Raw genomic sequence first — 20,639 nt, forward strand, 5'->3', positions numbered from 1 at the left:
AAAGCAGGGGCGTAGCTAGGGGGGCTCCTGGGGTGCCCGTGACCCCCCCTTGGTAGGCCTTCTTTTGAGCAAACAACCTACAATATTCAGGTGGCGAAAACGCTATGACAATATCTTGGCCGTAAAAGCCATTGTTGAAAAGCCCACTGTTTTAAAATTTGTTTTTTTGTCAAGTATTTTCGTCAACGGCTCTTGTCTTTAGTTAATATGGGCCTTCATGCCGCGATAATAGGGAGAGCAGCGGTATAAACCATATACAGTCGGCGATCCCCGGATGGTGTCCCTGTCTGTGACCCCCCCTTTGAAAAATCCTGGCTACGCCCCTGAAAAAGGAGTGTAGAAAGTTGGTCTTTCACGGTTTAGCCTAAGAATTTGCTACATTTGAATGTAAGGTCCTTTCTGGTCGAAATATGGTTTTTAGGAAAATCTAGAAGATACCTTAAAAAGGAGCTCAGACGTTTGACTCGTTGAAACAGTTTGACTAGAAAAACAGCATTCAAGTGACTGGTCTTTTTTTCTTGTTATCATCTTCGGCTGATCGTCCGAAGCGACCCATTTGATGTCATGAAGGTTTTTTTAATCTTTTCTTATCCATGCAATCGTTAGTCTTTTTAATTAAATCTTACTGGAAGCTACAATCCGGTGGTTATGGGTTTCCAAAACGTTAGTTTTCGTAATCATCGACTTTTAAATACTCGGTCATTGCGAAGAAAGAAATTTCCTTTCAAGGGAACACCGTCTATAAAATTCGTGAACTTTTCTGGTACTTTCAAACTGCCACATTCTTTTCGATGTTACTGCAGTGGCGGACCCAGTCTAAAATAACATTTTCTGCTCGTCGAGCCTCATTCTGGTCTAAAAATAATGGCCCAGGCCCCTCCCCTCGATCCCCTACTGTACTCTCTAGGTTGGGTCCTGCGGTATACAATATCACTTGTCGTAAAACTTAACGAAGACTTAAATTTCCTTTTATGCTGTGCTATTGATGTTGGAGAGAGGCTGAGTGTGAACCTTTTTACTTCACGGTTTTGAGTACAAGGTCACGAATGTACAAGATGATTCTTAAGTTATAACAACAAATTAACTAATAATAAAGAATAACAATGAATGATAAAAGAGGGTCAATAACGAGATTCTAGTCAACACGCGCAATGAAAAGCATTTCCAATAACAAAAAGGAGTTTAGGAAATGTGTGTTACAAGGTTTACTGAGCCTAAGAACTCGCAATATTTCAATGTAAATAAAATCAATAGTGATTGAAAAATGGTTTTTATAAAAATAGAGAAGAAAGCTTTGTAACGATCTCTAATGTTTGACTAGTTGTTGTCGAAGAGGAAGCACAACGTTCAACAGACTATTCATTTCTACCACCAATTATCATCCTCGAGCCTTATTCTTTTCTGAAGCCACCCTTCTTGGTGTATGAAGGTTTTACTTAAATTTATTTTTAGCTTACAGAAAACTAAACACCGGTGGTGAATAGGATCCCACGTCACCGTTATATGGGGATAAAAAGAACATACATGCACCAAAGTAACAAATAAACTGAAATATGAACTTTTAAAGAATAATAATTACAATGAATAGTAAAAGAGAGTCAAAAACGAGATTCTACAAACCACGCACAACGAAAAGCCTTTCCCAATATTATGAGAGAGGTTAATGATAATGATTGTCAATGAAGTTTTATCTAAAAATCCCCTGCTCTTAAAAAACAGAATCTAGTCGAAAAATGGTTGTTTAGAAAATAGAGAAGACGCCTCTGTAAGGAGCTTGGGCATGCGAGTAGTTGTTGTCTAAGGAGAAACGACGTTCAAAAGTTTTTTTTTTAATACAAATGAATACACCATTTTTTTTTTTTTAAAACCATTGATATTTATTTTTCTTAATGATCTTCTTTCATTAATCACTTTTCGTCTTCCTGCAACAAGAACAACAACAAATCTGTTATCAACTTCTCTGCTGTATGATATGGTTTAAAAGGAGTTTTAGTGATCGACGTATTTAAGTACATTGTGGAACCTCGATTTAACATGCAAAGGGACTGGGGAAATGTGTTAGTTAAGTGGAGGGTTTGCTATATCGAACACCCCGATAAAACGAATGCTTGGGAAATGTTACATCGTTAAGCAGAGATGAGGTTATAAGGTGTGTATGACTGTGTATATAAACACTTGGATAGTTTGCCAGACACAAGCTCACAGATCTTTGATCTCTTTCTCTATCTCTTTGGCATGTTCTAGCCATTTCTAATACTTAATCCCCTGAAGGACATCTGTGAGCAATTATTGATCAAACCTTTTAATTTCTAAGGCTTAATTTCAGGCAAATAAAATGAACTGTTTGTAAAACTTTAACTTCTAATAATTAACTCTTTTGTAATGGTTTAAAATAAACTATTCTCAAAACAGAGAATGCTTTCAGATCATAGCTGTGTACATCGAACTGAAACAGTGCATGGAACCTTTCGTTTCCTGTTTTAACTCTCACCTTCTGTATAGAATATGTGTGAAAATCTTTGATCATGAATTGGTATATTTCAAAGAGCTACACAATGACCAAGAATACCGGTACTATTGACCGACAATATACAGAGGGGGTGGAGCTATATTGTCAACTATTACTAGAAAATATTTCTTATTTGAGGGAGGTGGTTAATAGAGGGATGGCTTTTATGAAGTAAAATATTTTTTATCATCTTACAATAGAACTTTGATTTCCACTTTAAGGTCAAATCCACAGAGCTAAACTTCCAAGGTTTCCATATTTGTTATAAATGTATGGTTCAGCTACATGTAACAAAGACTTGCCAAAAAACTTATGAATTACTCAACTTGTTCAGATCTTAACTGACATTTATATAACCACAAGTATTTGTTATTTTTACATTCCCTAATACACCTTGTCTGTCTGCCCCCTCCCAATATTGTTGCATAAACTTTACTTTCAGTACCTCTTGCGGAATGCAAAATGGTGAATACTACTCTTCAACAGATATCTTTCCATCATAATGAAACAATTCTCTTCATCGAATTCTCATTAACATATTTTCTTAAGAGTTAAATGACTAGAACGCCCAAGAGCAATGTGATCAAACATTTTAAATTCAAAGTAAAAGAGAAATAGTGAAGAATTACAACTTCTAATCAAATCTTTGCTAATATTTTAGAATAAAATATTCTCGAAACTGAGAATGGTTTGATCTGAGCTGCTTTAAAATCGAACTGAATCACTGCATGAAACTTTTTGTTTTGTGTTCTTATCTATGTATGCAATATGTGTGAAAATATCCTTTATGAATCTGTTTTTTAAAGAGCTACACAAACAAGAGGACTATTGACCGACCACGATACATACAGAGCCGGGGCAGCTGTAGTGCCAACTATTGATAGATAAAGTATGAAGGAGTGCTGCCATATATTTATTTGTTATGGTCTACAGTGCAAGGTTGCTTTTTGATTTCCATAAATGGAAATCAGCTCATCCTCGGTGTAAGAACCTGTTAAACTCACAAGTGACGTAAAACGGAGGAAACAAAGAAGTCAACGCAATAGAACGCAGAAAAACAAAAGGTGCAAAACAAAGAAAAAGTTCACAGGTTCTTACACCGAGGTAAACCCTGGAAATCGACAGATTAGACGCCTTACACCACTACATGAAAAATTACTGCAATTTGATTGGCTTAGAGCAGTGGTATTTCAGCTTAATTTGAAATACCTACATGTGAAAATTACAAACCTTTTGTAGGTAGTAGTATAAACAAATAATAGCATGATTTGTACGTGATATTTGGCATAAATACCACTCGTGATATTTCAAAATTGTCTCAAATTTGAAATTACGTATAACAATTTTGAAATATCACTCGTGGTATTTATGCCAAATATCACTACAAATCATGCTAGTACAAAAACTAAGCTCTTCGTGTCACATGTCGTGGTAGCTTGCCCTCGATCATGGAAAAAAGAACATGTTCCCTTTTTAAAGATGATCAACTCAGTAGTATAATGAATATGTTAGCTTCCTCGTGAATTAAACGCTTTTTTCACTCCGAAAAAGTTGAACTAGAAGTCATATGAGCTTATGTATCGGTCAAATCGAAGCTTCAACATGCCCCCCCCCCGGGCATACCCCGGGCATTTGACACCTTTGCCGTCCCGGGGAGGAGGGAATTTGATTATCAGAGTCTTCCAGGGGGTGGGGAATTTGATCCCCATGCTTTAGGGGTGGGGAATTTGAACTGCACCCTCGATTTCATGTAAAATCTTTGGCGTGGCGAGCTATCATGGGGGACGCGGTGTTAGAGGATTTTCGTGGAAAAGATTGTGCCTTTGTGGCCAATTGGTTACAAGGAAAGGGCTTAAACAAGCTTTGTGCCGTTTTCGAAGTATTTGAATTTTAAAATTTTTAATATTGGATTCAGGCTTTGAATGTATGAATGTACGTTATTGTTGTGTTTACAATGAAATACAACACCTATATACCAGCGATTCAATACAACATAAAATAGAATAAAATAAAATAAAAAGCTCAGGTCAACTACTTTGACCTACTGCAAGTATGTTAATTTATACGGTGAGCGATGATGCATGTCAGTGAAATGGTCATGATGTAGTAATCTCAATATGTGGGATCTTTTTTTATAGAACGCTTTGTATGTTGCATGATGAAGAAAAGCTGAGCATTCAGTGACCTTGTAGCAGTGATTTCCGCCGCTTTGCACGAGTTTTTTGTTCGTAGTAAATACGCTAACAGTGTTTCTCAGTTTTTGTTATATTTATAAAGAGTTTGTTCGACAACTGAAGGCGTTTCCGCCGTCCTTCTGTCATTTTTGTGCCTTTGAAATGTCCCAGGGGTGGGGGCATTTGACCACCTGAATGGACCCTAGTGTGGGGCATTTGAACGGCATTTTGGCCCGGGTAGGGGGGAATTTGAACAATAATTTTCAAAAAAGTCAAATGCCCGGGGGGTTGCCCGGGGGGGGGGGGCATGTTGAAGCTTCGATTTGACCGATACATTACCCTAATAGACCCTAATACGTGAAAAGGTGAAAAGGGGTGCCATAACAGAAAACAAACAGAAAGATCTTACCAAATCTTCATCCACTTTGCTGGTTAATGAAGAAGCACTTTCTTTGCTCTTTTTTATTTTTCTCTCCCCGTTATCTCTAAAATCTCTCTTTACGGGAGAACGTTTTTGCATGGTACAACAGCACCTACAACGCGACGGTTGACAACTGACAGGCGATCGACCCAGCGAGCGTTAAACAACCCAGCAAGTACGTCATGTAAGTTCACCTATTGACCAATAAAAACGCGGGCTCGAGTATCGGAGGGTCATTTTCTGGCCCTCTATTACAATCTTCCCCATGGTAAAGTATCCCCTTTTTGAACGCTTTTATAGCTCGGAGTTTAAGCAACGACGACGGCGACGTTTTATCAATGCCAAAAAATAAAAAAATAAATAAAAAATAAAAAATAATAATAATAAAAAAACCGTGAAACTGAATGTGATTGAAACTTGAAGGTTTATTTATTTATTTTTCAGTGTTATGTCTGTCCAGAGGATATGGCGTACATTTGCGGACAAAAATAATTGAAAATAAAAGACAATTTGAAGTTCAAAAATTAGACTATCCATGTCGAAATATCGTCATATGAATTTGAAATCGCAATGAACGCAGTCGAAATAGAACAATTCATCATTGAACAAGTTGAAACTATAAAGGGAAAACTCGACATCGCGGATGTTGAAGTTCAAATCACCATTCCAACTAAAATGCAAATTAAATGATTTGAACTTCAATTCACCTTCTCCACTCTAATAAGCCACTTAATCGTCAACAATGCAACCACAATCTTGCACAAAATTCTAAATGAAACCTTTAACTTGAACTTAAAGTCACGTCACATATTCGAATTCGAAAAACCAAAATTTCAATTCGAAAGGAAGCGGAAGTAAAAATTTGTGTCACTCAGTTAGAAATCAATTGATGCAAAGACAAACGATAGCAAATAGCGTGACATAACCCCTTTTAAGTACACGTCATGTTAATTTTGGCTTGCATAAAAAGAATAAATTTTGTTGTGTATTTAACAATTATTCCACGAGGGCGCGTTGGATATGAGACGATAGATAGACAACGAGGCGCGTAGCGCCGAGTTGGCTATAATCATCTCATATCCAACAAGCGCGAGTGGAATAATTGTTTTATTAAAAACGCCCACAAAATCTCGTTGAATCTCCCAGACTAGAACAAACCGGAAAAGACAAGGGACTTCCGCTATTCACATGTCACACGTCTATCAAAACTGTCAACGCGCGAACGGACTCGCCTGGACTGCATGAATGAAAAATCAAAACATTGTAGCGATGAACATTAGTTTTTTAAAAACTCATCGGGATTCTAGGATTTTACACAGCAGAACAGCTAAAAAAACCCGGCAGATAACGTGAAGGAAAAGAATTTTTAAGTGACAGCCGTCGAAATTACTGTGAATTTGGATTTTCGGTGCAGTTATAAAAGTAAGAACAACGGAGAAAAACTATTACTTCAGTCGCTTGTTATGCGGTTGTTTGAAGCCACAAGCTGGTCTTGCTGAACGAGAAAAGAAGCTATACTGCCGCCTCGATTGCTCTAGTGAATGGCTGCATAGCCTGTATTTGTAGCTGGTTACTTGTGATTTATATTCTTGATGTCGGATAAACAAGCCGCAGTTATCTATCGGCGAGTGACTCGATCGGCGAATAGCTTCGCGATCATGAAGAAACAACACTTGCCTTCTTTCGTAGCTGGTCAAGGTACTTTAGTTCCATGTGTTTTCATGTGTTTTTTGACAAACTTTCAAACAAGCTCTTGTGCCTATTTTGTTTGTTTTTGTCTTTTTTCTTTCGATGAAATTGCATGTCTAGTATTCTAAGAAATGAATTAAAACAATTTGCTTCGGGCGCCGTTCTATCCTTCGCGAAAAAAAATCTCAGCTAGCTTCCAATTTTAAACTGACGCGTACACCGACCATATATGGAGAGTATGGTATAATAGCTCATATACCATAACGGCTCAGCCAATCAAAATGCTAGAATTGCATTATCCAATGCTTCAGTTTTTAATATTAATTAAATAGATCATAACCAAAAAGTCACTGAACTCTTTACCTGACCAATAGTGTCAACCAGTAGTTTAAGAGCTTTTTCATCATGGACAAGACTATCTGTATAAATTTGACCAATGTACTTTCTACAACATTTATACATTTAAGGTTCTGTTTCCCGGGGGGGGGGGGAAACTTGGGTAAATTTTTGCTGCGTGTGTGCCACTGGCCCCTCAGAGCCCCTACCCCATTATAGTCTATTTTGTGACCAATTATAGACCCCATCTTAGTCACTTCGGGCAAATATGTAATTTTTGCGATCCCGGCTTAGTCACTTTCTATTTTATGAAGACTCATTTTGTTGTTGTTGTTGTTTTTTTTAAACCGAATGAAGAACACTTTAATTTTCACCTACAGTACAAACATCCCTGAACGTATGGCGCGCCGTTTGTTTCAAAATTATTTGTAAACGTAATGTTTAATGTGGTTGTGACATATCCAATAAAATGTTCCTGTGATAGCATCAACCAACCATTGTTATTTTTCACCTTGATATCATTTTACGGTTCGTGACGTAGCATTTTCTACCTTGATATCATTTTACTACCGTGACATAACATTTTCTACCTTGATATCATTTTACTACCGTGACATAACATTTTCTACCTTGATATCGTTTTACTACCGTGACATAACATTTTCTACCTTGATATCTTTTTACTACCGTGATGTGACATTCTCTACCTTGACATCATTTTACTGCCGTGATGGAACATTTGCTACTTTGATATCATTTTACTACCGTGATGAAACATTTTCTCAGTTGATATCATTTTACTACCGTGATGAAACATTTTCTACCTTGATATCTTTTTACTGCCGTGATGTGACATTCTCTACCTTGACATCATTTTACTGCCGTGATGGAACATTTTCTACCTTGATATCATTTTACTACCGTGATGAAACATTTTCTACCTTGATATCGTTTTACTACCGTGACATAACATTTTCTACCTTGATATCTTTTTACTGCCGTGATGTGACATTCTCTACCTTGAAATCATTTTACTGCCGTGATGAAACATTTTCTACCTTGATATCATTTTACTACCGTAATGAAACATTTTCTACCTTGATATCTTTTTACTGCCGTGATGCGACATTCTCTACCTTGATATCTTTTTACTGCCGTGATGTGACACTCTCTACTTGAAATCATTTTACTGCTGTGATGGAGCATTTTCTACCTTGATATCTTTTTACTGCCGTGATGCGACATTTTCTACCTTGATATCATTTTACTGCCATGATGCAACATTTTCTACCTTGATATTTTTTTACTGCCGTGATGTGACATTCTCTACCTTGAAATCATTTTACTGCCGTGATGTGACATTCTCTACCTTGAAATCATTTGACTGCCGTGATGGAACATTTTCTACCTTGATATCTTTTTACTGCCGTGATGCGACATTTTCTACCTTGATATCTTTTTACTCCCGTGATGCAACATTTTCTACCTTGATATCATTTTACTGCCGTAATGTGACATTCTCCACCTTGACATCATTTTACTGCCGTGATGCGACATTTTCTACCTTGATATCATTTTACTGCCGTGATGCCACATTTTTGTAATGTTGTTATGTAGCATTTTCTACCTGTAACATTTTCTAAGTTGAAGTAAATTAGTTTATACGTGGTGGTCATATCTAGGGATTTACCGTAAATGATCTAATAAACGCCGCGGCGTTTATTACATTTCAAGGGTCCTACTTTTGTGCTATGAATAATTCTTCTGTAGAATTTGCTGACGTTCGTTTTAAAAAAAAAAATGCTTAATTCTGTTTGCGAAACGAAATGAGTTACGGTCATAAAATAATGTCTCTTTGTCTTAAACAAGATAGGATCAGGTTACTGTAAATCAAATCTACCACGAAACAAAGCAAACCATCTTTCGTCTCTTTCTTGGTATTTGCTGGTTGTCGCGACAGGACAGCCCATTCTGACGCCCGTCCTAAAACAGTGCAGTGCAGAGCCAAACAATCCATGCAAATATTGCTAATCACTGAAAATGGCTACACATATACTAGCTCCTCCTCATGCAGGGTCGGTGCATAGCGGTACAAAGCCAGGACGCATAGCACTAGATATCCTCGACGCTCATTGCGTCGCGTTTTATCTCGACCATTATTTACCTCCTCTTCGATAGATAGTTGTGTACCTATTCATTATAAGAAACAAAATAAAATGGCGACTTTTTTCCCTTTCTGTACAAGGTATAGCGGTACCAAACGTCTTATTAATGCAAGCGAAAAATTAAATTTTGCCAAATTAACGATTCAGTTTTGTTTTCAGCTTGACTTATCTCTCGTGCTGAAAGCTGAAGACGTCATCGAGCACGTAACTTAGGCAAACTGATTTTTCTCTATTAATTTAGGACAGTTAATTTACTTGTTATAGTCACTTATCATAAAACTATAGTTTTGGGTTAGGTAACTAACTGTTGATACTTCTTTGTTATTGTAAAAGGTGGTTTGTATGCATTGGTCACTATGTACGTGTAGTACGTGTATGTTTATACTGACAGAAGCCTTGGGTTTAGAAGTCACGTGGTTTGACGCCCAGGATTAGCTCCTTTCTTTATTTTAGGTGTATCCTTATTCGGCAAAGACGGCTATATATATATATCCTACGTATGTTTCATCCGACCCAGATATATAATAAGAGGAGCTCCTATGGGCCGTCGGTGCAGGGTCGACATTTATTATGCATTGAAACTCTTTTATCATAGGTGAACTGCTTTTTGGCTATTCTAACGTTTTATTAGTTCACCTTCGGCTAAAACATCGAAGAAACGTTTTTTCGGTTAGGGTATGGTAGAAAAGATTGCTCTCCAGGGCCGATGTTGGTATCAGGCTAAGATAAAAGTAACAGTATTTTTTTAAGGAAACCATAACAAACACACAAAAAAAGATAAAGACGTAAAATTTATGGTATATAAAAGTCTACGAAGCAATGAAAGCCTTGCTAAATAAAAGAAAACTGTACTCTTGACGAAGTTTGTACTGCGAGGGTCCAGCATAACTTAACTTCCTATCACTTGATGTATGGGTATCCAAGACCGGATATACTCATATAGCACTGCAGGGGTGATTAGCGTTCCCAAATGATTGTGACACCCCCTCCCCCCTCCCTCCGCCTCCTATTTTCTAAGGAAAGAGGAACCCTTGGAACTCGGTAGGTCTTTCTTCATAAACGCACTCGAACAGAAGAGTATGCAAATAGCTGCATTGGATAGATCGATATTGAGAGAATGTACAGGCATACTGAGTTCAATTTTCGTTGTTAGGATATGCAACACAAATAATGGACAAGATTTGTACACACTGTTAAGTACGACATTGTCTTTTGTTGAAGGCTTCAATCACACATTAAAGCAGACTACACTGACATGAAAGAAATATAACAAAGATGCTATTAAAGTAATGGGAAGGTTTGACAAGAATCTCAATGTTACGAGTAAACACATATTCCTCTCTTTTTCCTTCAACAGACCCAAATGACAGATTCCCCTACCCTTTCGTATACTTCAAAGAGTAAAATCCCTACCCTTTCATATACCTGAAGCCTGAAAAAGATACCCCTTTCGGGCGGAGCCTCCCCGTATAGGCCATTTTAGGGAGTACCCCCCTCACAGGTAGCCCAAGCTCACTATGAGAGCCCTGAACAACATTATGCTACGGTCGTGACTAGAATGGATACTCCGAAATCAGGTATCCGCTCGGAGACTGGAACTGAATAAAATTATTTTTCGGCAAATCGCTCCGACTCTTTACGACCTTGTTGTGTTCAAAGAGATAAGTATACAAAGACTGAAAAAGGCCAAGATGAGAATGGTTACTCCAAAATATGGATCAAAGCCTACATGGAGGTTAGTTGTTTTTCACGTTCTTTTTGTAAGAATTTAGTGCAAGGAGCAAACAATGTCTGTTTAATTACAGTACCACGACTGCCGTGTAAAGCTTATTCATAGCAAAGTATCTGTTTGGATAGCTCAGAATAAGGTGGATACTTCAGAATAAGAATGGCCAAAATATGAAAGTTTTGGCCATCTGGATTATTATTACTGAACTTACCAATACACGACTTTCATAATGGCCGACGGCGCGCGGGATTGGTAATTAGTTACACATGAGAGCGAGGTCAGAAAGGCCACGTTCGCTTTGACCTTCGCTTATTCGCTTGATTTCAGATAAACAAAGCAGGGTGATATTAGGTCAATTGGTCTGTTTTGTGTAGAATTGGCTAAGTTATTTCGAAGAATTGGAAATGCCAACTCATTGTTGTGTTCCAGAATGCACGAAGAAGGGATATCGATTAGAAGATGGGACAAAAGTATCATTCTTTAAATTTCCGATCGAGAACCCGATGAAGAAGAAGTGGCTACACGCAATAAGGAGAGAAGAAGGAAAATACTTCAAGGTAACTAAAAGCACAAGGGTTTGCTCACGACATTTCAGGGAAGGCGATATAAAAAAATCCCTTGCTGGGAAAAATGAACTAAAAGACGGAGTTGTTCCCTCTGTTTTTCCGTGGATTCGAACATCGCCACGTAAAAGAAAGGAGCCGATGGAAAGATACTTTGAAGAGACCGCTTCGAAAAGTGCATCAAGGAAATTGTCTTCTTCAGTTGTCTTGGAAGAATTATCAAATGAAATGGTACCAGATGTATCGGATTTAAGCTCACAATTTGAAAACGTAGAAACACAAACTGATTTGACCGAGCACGAAGCCTACTTGACGGAAATCATTGACAACAATAACAAAAGGATTTATGAGCTAGAACAAGAAATCGATGAACTTAAGCGTCAGTTGCAAGATACCCAGCGGCGGAATGATGCCCTTAATAAGAGACTGTTTACCTTTGAAAACTTAAAGTCAAAAGATTCCAATGCTGCTTTTTATTCCGGCTTCCAAACCTGGGATGCTTTTATGGCTGTTTTTGAGTACCTTGATCCAGGGGAGCGAGGTGAGAACATTTCCTTCTGGCGGTCTTCCACTGACGTCACATCTGATTATAGCGAGGACCAAACGGATGAATTACTAACGAAAAAGGGGAGAGCTCGATCTTTAAAGCCCCTTGACGAATTTTTTATGGTGATGTGTAGGCTGAGGCAAGGATTTCCTGAAGATCATTTAGCTAACTTATTCAATGTATCAACACCCACAGTGAGTAGAATATTTATCACATGGGTCAATTTTATGTACTTTAAGTTTGGACAAATAAGCATTTGGCCTAGCAGAGAAATAATCAACACAACAATGCCTGAAAGTTTTAAAAGCAAGTACAAGTCGACAAGAGTCATAATTGACTGTACTGAGATCAGATGCCAAATGCCAAGTAGCTTACAAATGAATGGAGAACTTTTCAGTTCCTATAAGAATCACACAACATTGAAGGGCTTGGTTGGTATATCTCCTGGGGGAGCAATCACATTTATTAGCCAACTTTACACCGGTTCAATCTCGGATCGAGAAATTGTACGAAGGAGTGGTTTTTTAGAGCTTCCATTTGACGATAAAGACTCAATTATGGCAGATAAAGGATTCACAATTCAGGATTTGTTGCCTTTGGGAGTTACTTTAAACTTGCCACCTTTTCTTGGAGCATCTGCACAGATGGCTGCAGAGGATGTGGTAGCCACCCAGGAAATCGCTAGTTTAAGAATTCATGTTGAGCGTGCCATAAACAAGATAAAAAACTTTCACATCTGGGATAGAGTTGTTCCATTACATCAGATGGGAATTGTAAACCAGATGTGGGCAGTATGTGCATTCTGTTGCAATGCACAGCCCAACATCATATCCATATGACTTTCCCATGTATTTGAAAAATTAACAATTCTAATTGAAAATCTATTGTTACAAACACAACAGCTCCCTTAAAATTCAATGTCGCTTTGAAAAACTCAGTTACGGTGTACATATTTGAAATCCAAGACTAGGATAAATGCTGCATTAATGTTTAAGAGTGCTTGTTGTGTGGTGATAAGGTGAGGGTGGGGTTTTTTAAAACGTAACACAACAGTTATACATATGTATGATGAGTTTTAAATTTATCCTTGTTTTAAATTTTATCTTCCTACAGTTCTTGGTTTGAGTGAGTTTCAAAAAAATGGAAAATAATATTTAAATTAAGGATAAAATCAAATCACAACATACACAATCCTCTTTCAGTCTCTCTATGTGTTGAGTGGGTACAAAGATAAAAAAGACCATACTTTTTTTTGCTGATCTGACTATTTATTACAAGGTTACATTAAAAATATTGTATTTGAGGTCTGACTATGGTATCTATCACTACCCCTTGAATTCTCAAACAGTTATCACTATTTACTTTCTTCATGTAAAATATCAAATCCACACTCAACAACTGTAAGAGTAAGAAATGTGTCTCTTCAGCTGGATTTAGAAACTTGGCATAATTTCTTTTATAGGAAACATACATAGTCATTGGGACAAATATTTTTGCTGCGTTATTGAGAATTGAAGGGTTAACCTGATGTAGCTGTGCACAATACTTCACAATCACTGTTGTTGTTTACTTGACAACTCCCGTGGAAAAACTTTGCAGATGCAAAGGTAATGAAGTGATCAAAATAATAAGAAAGCAGTTTTTGTTCTAATCCAGCCCAAAACACAGGGTCAAAAGGTATACGTTGGACATAAATACCCTTACTGGTATACACAATAAAGTCACACCACTTTGCTCCAGTAACAGCCATTTGTCCTTGCACTTGAGCATAGTAAGGGTGGTCCTCTTTCAGTTTGCACTCCCTGTCACCTGTCTGTTTCATGAAGAACTTTTCATCCGTACAAGCATCAAGGGGCGTGACATGATGTTTTGTGTAGGGGCATTTCACTTCAGCTATGCCAAAGTAATCTGTGCAGCCGAAGTCGACTACTCTTGCATCAGGAGTAGCTCCGAGAATGGGACACCCCTTTGAAACAACAAGACCACAAGGGAGCACCTTAACAGGTGTACTTTTGTTAAACATATACTTTTCATACTCCCTTAATGCAACAGATTCAAACTTTTTTCCATGTTCTAACTGTTTTGAAGTAACCAATTTTGGATTGATCAATTGTTCTGCAAAAGTGTCATGATTTCTCTGTCGTCTAGAAATCAAGTGAAATTGAGAGGCAGTGAACCTGAATTTTCGCTCATCTTTCCATTTAGTACATTCAGCTTGTTTCCTTGTTTGTGTTTCAAGGTCATTGAGTTCATTTTCCTCTAACTTCAAAGATTGTATAAGTTTGTTGTCATTCTCACTCAAATTGTCAGGTAGTGCCATTTCATTAATATCCCTTAGAGGAAACCTTGGATAAGTGAGGGCTTGATTTTTAGTTACTTGGCTAAGTCTTGGTACACAGTCAATGGATGCTGTGGCCTCAAAGTGTGCCTCTGTCAGGGAAACTTGGTATGAAAAGAAACAACCAACTTGACTTTTGCCAAATTTTGTTTCTACAAGTCTAGTATGCGTCTGATCAATCTGTTCACTAGCCATTTGAGACAGGCCCATATTAGGGTCAGTTTGTTTCAGCTGCTCCTTTAGTTTCTGCTCTGCAGCTACATTATGTGTGGTTTTCATCCTGGCATGATATACAAGAGATTTGATGCCAGAACGTAATCTGAATTCTTCATCCTTTGTTTTTGTAACTTCCACTTCCATCACTGGCTGTGGTGCAATGTTCTTTCCTCCGCCCTTCTTGTGCTACTGCTGCAGTTGTGATGTACAGGCCAAGGAGGATTGCTGGTCCTGTTCCTCCATCAGGTCCTTGGTAGAATTACAGGAAAATAACGTAAACTTGCACATCTTGAACATCAATGCCAACACATGGTTACAGAATCCGCTTTTTCCTGCCACACACGAACACGAAGCACTCTCCACTTCTCCTGACAAGATGCACAAGGCGATTTTCAGATTATGTGGGGGGTCATTTTTTCGAAAACTATGACAGCACTTCCCTTTGAAGAAGAAGTACTTCGAATCACTGGCACATTCAATATCTTCCAGATATTCGTCATCTAAGAAGCGCCTGGCCTTTACCAACCCCGTCGGGACGGTGTGATGATCAATATTACCAATGGTTTTCCCGGACTTCAACACGTGGTGATTCATTTGCAGTCGCGTGAACATTGGCATCTTCTCCAACGACATTCCCCATCCAGTAGTTGGAAACTCTGCAGCCGCTGTACTTTCCTTGACAAGCTCTGAACTTGTGCCTTGCTTTTGCTTTCTACGGCTACATATTTTATGTGGATCTGGATCTATGATCTGTTTGTCCTTGCCGCTTCGTATGTACTCGTACACTCGTTTCACTAGCTCCGCTTTTGTCTTCAAACCTTTCCCTGTGTCTCCGCGACATTTCAGCCAGAATTTAAGTTCTGAGTTTTTCAACTCCTCAGGTTTTCGTCCAAGTAGAGAAGCGCCGGGAATATCGTTTTCCGTAAGAGGAATCGCATTTGAATCGCTTGAATTGTCCGATGTACTCGCCATTTTCGGTGCTCGTGGCCGTGCTTGTGTTGTAAACAACAAGAGAAGCGACGCGACGCTGGCCTTTCTGGCCTCGTTTTCACGCCACTCGAACCAGGTTTCGCGCGGGGTCCGCCATTATGAAAGTCGTGTATATAAACATGATTGTTACGTTTACAAAGAGGGTACAAATACAGTTAAGGTCAGTTAACGTTAAAGATTTTAATTTTGTTTCGTCAAGTAACAAGAAGTAGCGGTGCATGACAAGACAAAACGGCTGCATCAGGGATGGACCAATAGGGATGGACCAATTCCCTACGCACTCAGCCGATTATTGTGTCGTCACGAAAGGTGCCTGCCCTCATAGAGAAGCGCTGCGAGAGAGAACAAAGAACTGATGCAAAAAAAGCGCATGAATAGGAGACTAACATGCCTACATAATTATACAACTTTTTAATACCGTTATAAGAGTTTACAGGAGCCTAGGCTCCTAGAGTTTACTATTGACCATCTAATGCAACGGAAGTAGCCACAAAGAGCTAAAAAGAAAATAACCAAAAACAATACTTTCGCACCTTGCGCTTTACAGTCTATATTTGTAGAATGCTATTCTAAGGAAATTCAAACAGCGCCAAAGTTTAAGACTCCCCTTATTAGGACTGGGGCCTAGAAACTTCTTCAATCATAATCCGGGCCACTGAATTCCACCCGGTGACAGCATCACCCAAGGTGTAGCTACTACACTGTCCTACCCATAATTCCACTCTAACTGCGCCTTGTGGAATGTTTTCACAGTACCCCTCAAATGACCAATGATGAAACAGATCATGGTTCCCAGATCGCCAGTAGTTGAGAACAGCAGCCTCAATCGTCATTGGTCCACTGCATTCATTTCCATTGAACTTGAAATACCAGCGGTTACACTTATTATGACCATAGACCCTCATGTTTCCCTGGAACGAGACTCTGAGCGCTGAATTAGACTGCAGTTTGTTAAACGCACAGTCCTTGAATAAAAGCAAACAAATCAAACATATTGTAGTAAGGAGAGCAACCTTGTGTAATGATTGATACTAACAACTCCAGTCATGAGTACTTCCTAATTTTTAAAAACTCTGTAATAACTTAAATTTTTGTTGTCCTTGTCCATATGGTCTGCTCATTTTATCACGCGCGATGGTTTTCTTTTTTTCGTTAAAAAAAGAACCAAAGTAGAGAGAAATGTAACTTAGTTATTTATGTAATGTGTTGGCAAACGGTGAGAGAGAGGGGAGACGTTCTTCTTTGAAACATTTTAATTTAAAAAAAGAATGAATTTTCTTAGGAGTGTGTTATGATTCTTATTCTAATTACCTTTATCTTTCCGTTATCAGTACTGCTGTATGATTTCCACACACATTGTTTCCAGTTGGTTTGTGGTACTACACTTGCTTGACTTGCTTTGGTGCTTTCTCCTTTCTCTCCTTTGTCTCCTTTTCTTCCTTTCATTCCCGCAATGCCTGGCTCTCCTTTCATTCCTACAGCTCCGCGCACTCCTTTCATTCCCACAATGCCTCACTCTCCTTTTATTCCCACAGCTCCGCGCACTCCTTTCATTCCCACAATGCCTCGCTCTCCTTTCATTCCCACAGCTCCGCGCACCCCTTTCATTCCCACAATGCCTCGCTCTCCTTTTATTCCCACAGCTCCGCGCACCCCTTTCATTCCCACAATGCCTCGCTCTCCTTTCATTCCCACAGCTCCGCGCACCCCTTTCATTCCCACAATGCCTCGCTCTCCTTTTATTCCCAGAAGTCCCTGTTGACCTTCCATTCCCTTAATTCCTTAGGGTCCTCTCTTCCCAGGGGGTTCTACACGCCCTCTGTCTCCTCTTGGACCCGGCATTCCTTGTGATCCTTTATCACCAATTTGTCCTTTTACACCTTCTCTTCCCTGGGGTCCGTGTGGCCCCGCGACGCCCGACACTCCCGGTATACCATTTGATCCTGGAATACCAGGGAAACCCATCAGAGATCGCTGAAAGTAAAGATGACTTGTAACATGGGATCTTAAATAACTCGGGGGATCGGGGGCGGGGGGGGAGATGGATGTACTCCTCGCAATTCTTGGAGGGGATGTGCCGCCCGGTTCCCCAAATCTTGAATCTTTTTCAGACCAAAACACGTCATTTTTTACACCTGTTTTCAGACTTGGCCTCTAAAATCCATACCAGTTTTAGGACCTTTTCTCTAAGGAATTATGCATGTCATCTTTACTTAGATTAATTCTCCCAGTTTTGGAAATGAAAGGATAATTCCGTTCACTCACGCCCTAGCTTCCTCGCAAACAATGATGCCACACCAAAATGAACAAAGTCTGTACTTGCCGGCCGTCTCCCTTGTTTTCGAGGCACGGAATGGACCTTGGACATCATAATCCTATTTAAAGCGTTATCTCGCCACGAATGGACTTGGATGGAATCAGAGAAAATTAACAGCTAACAATGGACAGGCTTCAGGTTTTCGAGGAAAGATCATGTTGAATTAAGCGAGGACTTTTAAATAAACTGCCATACACTTTTAACAGGTACTTTTTAGTAAATGACTGATACAGACGTGAGAGTAATAAAACGGTTTCTGGGTGTACCTAATCTACGGCGCAGTACTCGGGATCCTTTTTATATATTTATGCATTTCTTACCTGGCATAAGTCTTTTAACCCTGTGGCGTCTTGTTGCTGAGGTTAGTTGGTTGTTCCCAGGGAGCCGCCAAAAAAAGAGAAAATCAGGAAAACAGCGAAATACTGAACCATGGCGGTGAGAGTTGAACGAGAACACAACGTTTTCTGAAATCAGTGCTACGTGCTCATTCATTTTATAGCAAATATTTTAAGTAAATCCTCTGTTCCGGTATATTGTTTGTTTGTTTTTCCTTTTATGGCATTTTTTTTTGCATCCTCTTATTCTCTGTTTTTGCTCGCTTCAAGGTGCTGAAACAGGGTCAAAAGATGAACATTCCAAAAATAAATGGCAGAACATAAATTGTTTAAAGCAACAAAGTTTTATGCATGCTATTACGACTTTGTGTTTCTAACAGTACTCGATGCCTTTCCTCTTTAGAGCGCCAAAAATAATACTTTGCCTTCAGTCCAAGTTGGCTATGTTATGTCAGAAAAATACACCGTAATTTTTAGGGAGTTATTATAACTCCAAAAATGGAGTAAAAATTTTGGGTACAGGATAACCCCTTTTTGGGGGTTATTTTAACTCCTAATTTAACTCCGAATTTGGGGTCATTTTTACTCCTGAAAAAGAGTTCTTTTTACTCCCACTCTGGAGTTAAAATTAATCCAAAATGGGGTTATTTGTACTCCTTACATGGGTTGTTTTTACTCTTCTTGGAGTTAATTTAACTCTGAAAGTGGAGTAAAAATTTTAGGTACAGGATCACTCCGTTTTTGGGGTTATTTTAACTCCTCAAGATCTGGGGTCACTTTTACTCCTGAAAAAGAGTTCTTTAAACTCCTTTTTGGAGTTAAAGTAACTCCATGAAAAAAAAAAAACTCCACTGTAAGGAGTTACATTAGCCCCACTAGAGGAGTTATTATAACTCTCTGAAAATTACAGTGTAGCGGCTCCATTAAGCTCCAGCTAAAGAAGCTTTAACGTGTCTGGTGTTGGACAGTGTGTTTATTTTTAAACCCCCATATCTTATACCTTGAAGGCGGGGTGAGGTGGGGAGGGGGGCTCCCCATATTAACCTATACGGGGAGGTGCTTCCCAAAAGGGTACCTCTTACAATTCAGGATAGAATATTTCACATTACTTTCTTTCCGTCTACTTTTTATATGGAGAAGTTAACAAAAATATATCGGCAGTTGGCACCACTGGAAAGAACGCCCACAAACCCCACCACGCACAACTTTAGGTCTGTAGATTTTCACACTGAACTTTGCTGAGCTATATCTCTGCACGCTTAAGACGTATCGCTTTCAAATTTGGCAATTTTACAGCCACTAAAACTACAGTTGAATTAAATTTAAAGGCTACATGAAAACGACAAGAAGACTTTCTGTTAATGCTAGATATGTGTGAGAGGTACAAAAATATCTCCTTCCTCTAATGCTGTAACGTTGTTGAGATGATTGTTCGCACGCACACACAAAAAATAATAAAATAGAACAAAAACAAGAAGTAAACAGTTTTTTACGGCTATGAAGCAACAGACATCGAGTTATTTCCACTCCTCTTAAATGTTGCTCATTCTTAACAGATCGTCTTCAGTATTAAACTAGGGTATCTAAAAGATAGTAATGCTGCGGCACATTCTGTTGATACTGGCATCAGTTAGGCAGTGAGACTTAAAAGAATCAAAAATGACATTGAATGTCCTATTTAAATGTTGGAAAGTACGAGAATAATTACTATCAGTCTATAGAAAGAACTCGTGGAAATGTGTTTAGAAATGATCATGTGGTTATCAGCTCTGGTTTTCCTACAGTAAATTGTAGGAAATAATAGAAATTCAGATTGTTTATATTATTTAATATACGGTGCACAATATTTTCTCTGGAAACACAATACTTTTCTTGCTGTTTGTTGCATTTTATTAAGTAACAGTTATTTAGCCATATATTTATAGAAAACAACAACACAAAAAACGGAAAAAAAAAAGAAAGTAGGAATATATAATTCGGTAGGACTCGAACCCAGTACCTTCGCCTCGACGCGACTACACCTAACCACTACACCACAGAGGCTGATTACGTAATCTAGCGGAAAATTCTTTCATTTTATTCCTTTTCCATGAAACTTCCGCCGGCAAGATGATCGCCAGCCGCATTAACCGAGCTATTTACAGTGAAAAAACAATGTAAACGCATATTCCAGGGCAATGAATGAATGAAAGAACATAATTATGCTTTTCAAAACGCCGATACACGTCCTCGTCTGCAAAGTAGGACACAAAACATATGTTTTGTTATCTCGATTTTCGCTGTTATTTTGAAGCGAATGGTCAAAGTCAC

At 38.7% G+C, this 20,639-nt stretch overlaps 2 protein-coding genes, 1 long non-coding RNA gene and 1 pseudogene across 3 annotated transcripts; 1 reads left to right on the top strand and 3 right to left on the bottom strand.

Moving 5' to 3' along the window:
* Positions 1-1,869: 1,869 nt before the first annotated feature.
* LOC140930837 (uncharacterized) lies at positions 1,870-5,242 on the bottom strand. The gene is made up of 2 exons (XR_012164891.1): positions 5,093-5,242; positions 1,870-1,922 (listed from the first exon to the last, which is right to left on the bottom strand). It is a non-coding gene; the product is annotated as an uncharacterized lncRNA (long non-coding RNA).
* A 6,304-nt stretch (positions 5,243-11,546) lies between these two features.
* Positions 11,547-13,271, top strand: LOC140930814 (uncharacterized). The gene has a single exon (XM_073380527.1). The coding sequence runs from the start codon at positions 11,728-11,730 to the stop codon at positions 12,970-12,972; it is 1,245 nt and encodes a 414-aa protein (XP_073236628.1). The 5' UTR covers positions 11,547-11,727; the 3' UTR covers positions 12,973-13,271.
* A 381-nt stretch (positions 13,272-13,652) lies between these two features.
* LOC140930794 (uncharacterized) lies at positions 13,653-15,663 on the bottom strand (annotated as a pseudogene).
* Positions 15,664-16,161: 498 nt separating this feature from the next.
* Positions 16,162-17,620, bottom strand: LOC140930828 (collagen triple helix repeat-containing protein 1-like). The gene is made up of 3 exons (XM_073380541.1): positions 17,383-17,620; positions 16,989-17,112; positions 16,162-16,642 (listed from the first exon to the last, which is right to left on the bottom strand). The coding sequence occupies exons 1-3, from the start codon at positions 17,445-17,447 to the stop codon at positions 16,289-16,291; spliced, it is 543 nt and encodes a 180-aa protein (XP_073236642.1). The 5' UTR covers positions 17,448-17,620; the 3' UTR covers positions 16,162-16,288.
* Between the last annotated feature and the right edge of the window lie 3,019 nt (positions 17,621-20,639).

Source organism: Porites lutea, chromosome 3 (genome assembly GCF_958299795.1).
Source record: "Porites lutea chromosome 3, jaPorLute2.1, whole genome shotgun sequence".
Lineage (NCBI taxonomy): Eukaryota > Metazoa > Cnidaria > Anthozoa > Scleractinia > Poritidae > Porites > Porites lutea.

Coding starts and splice junctions, on each gene's coding strand:
- LOC140930814 (XM_073380527.1), top strand. CDS start 11,728: ATGGAAAGATACTTTGAAGAGACCGCTTCGAAAAGTGCATCAAGGAAA.
- LOC140930828 (XM_073380541.1), bottom strand. CDS start 17,447: ATGGAAGGTCAACAGGGACTTCTGGGAATAAAAGGAGAGCGAGGCATT. Junction 17,113..17,382: donor ATTGTGGGAATGAAAGGGGT/GCGCGGAGCTGT, acceptor AATGAAAGGAAG/AAAAGGAGACAAAGGAGAGA. Junction 16,643..16,988: donor CTGATAACGGAAAGATAAAG/GTAATTAGAATA, acceptor CTTTTATTCAAG/GACTGTGCGTTTAACAAACT.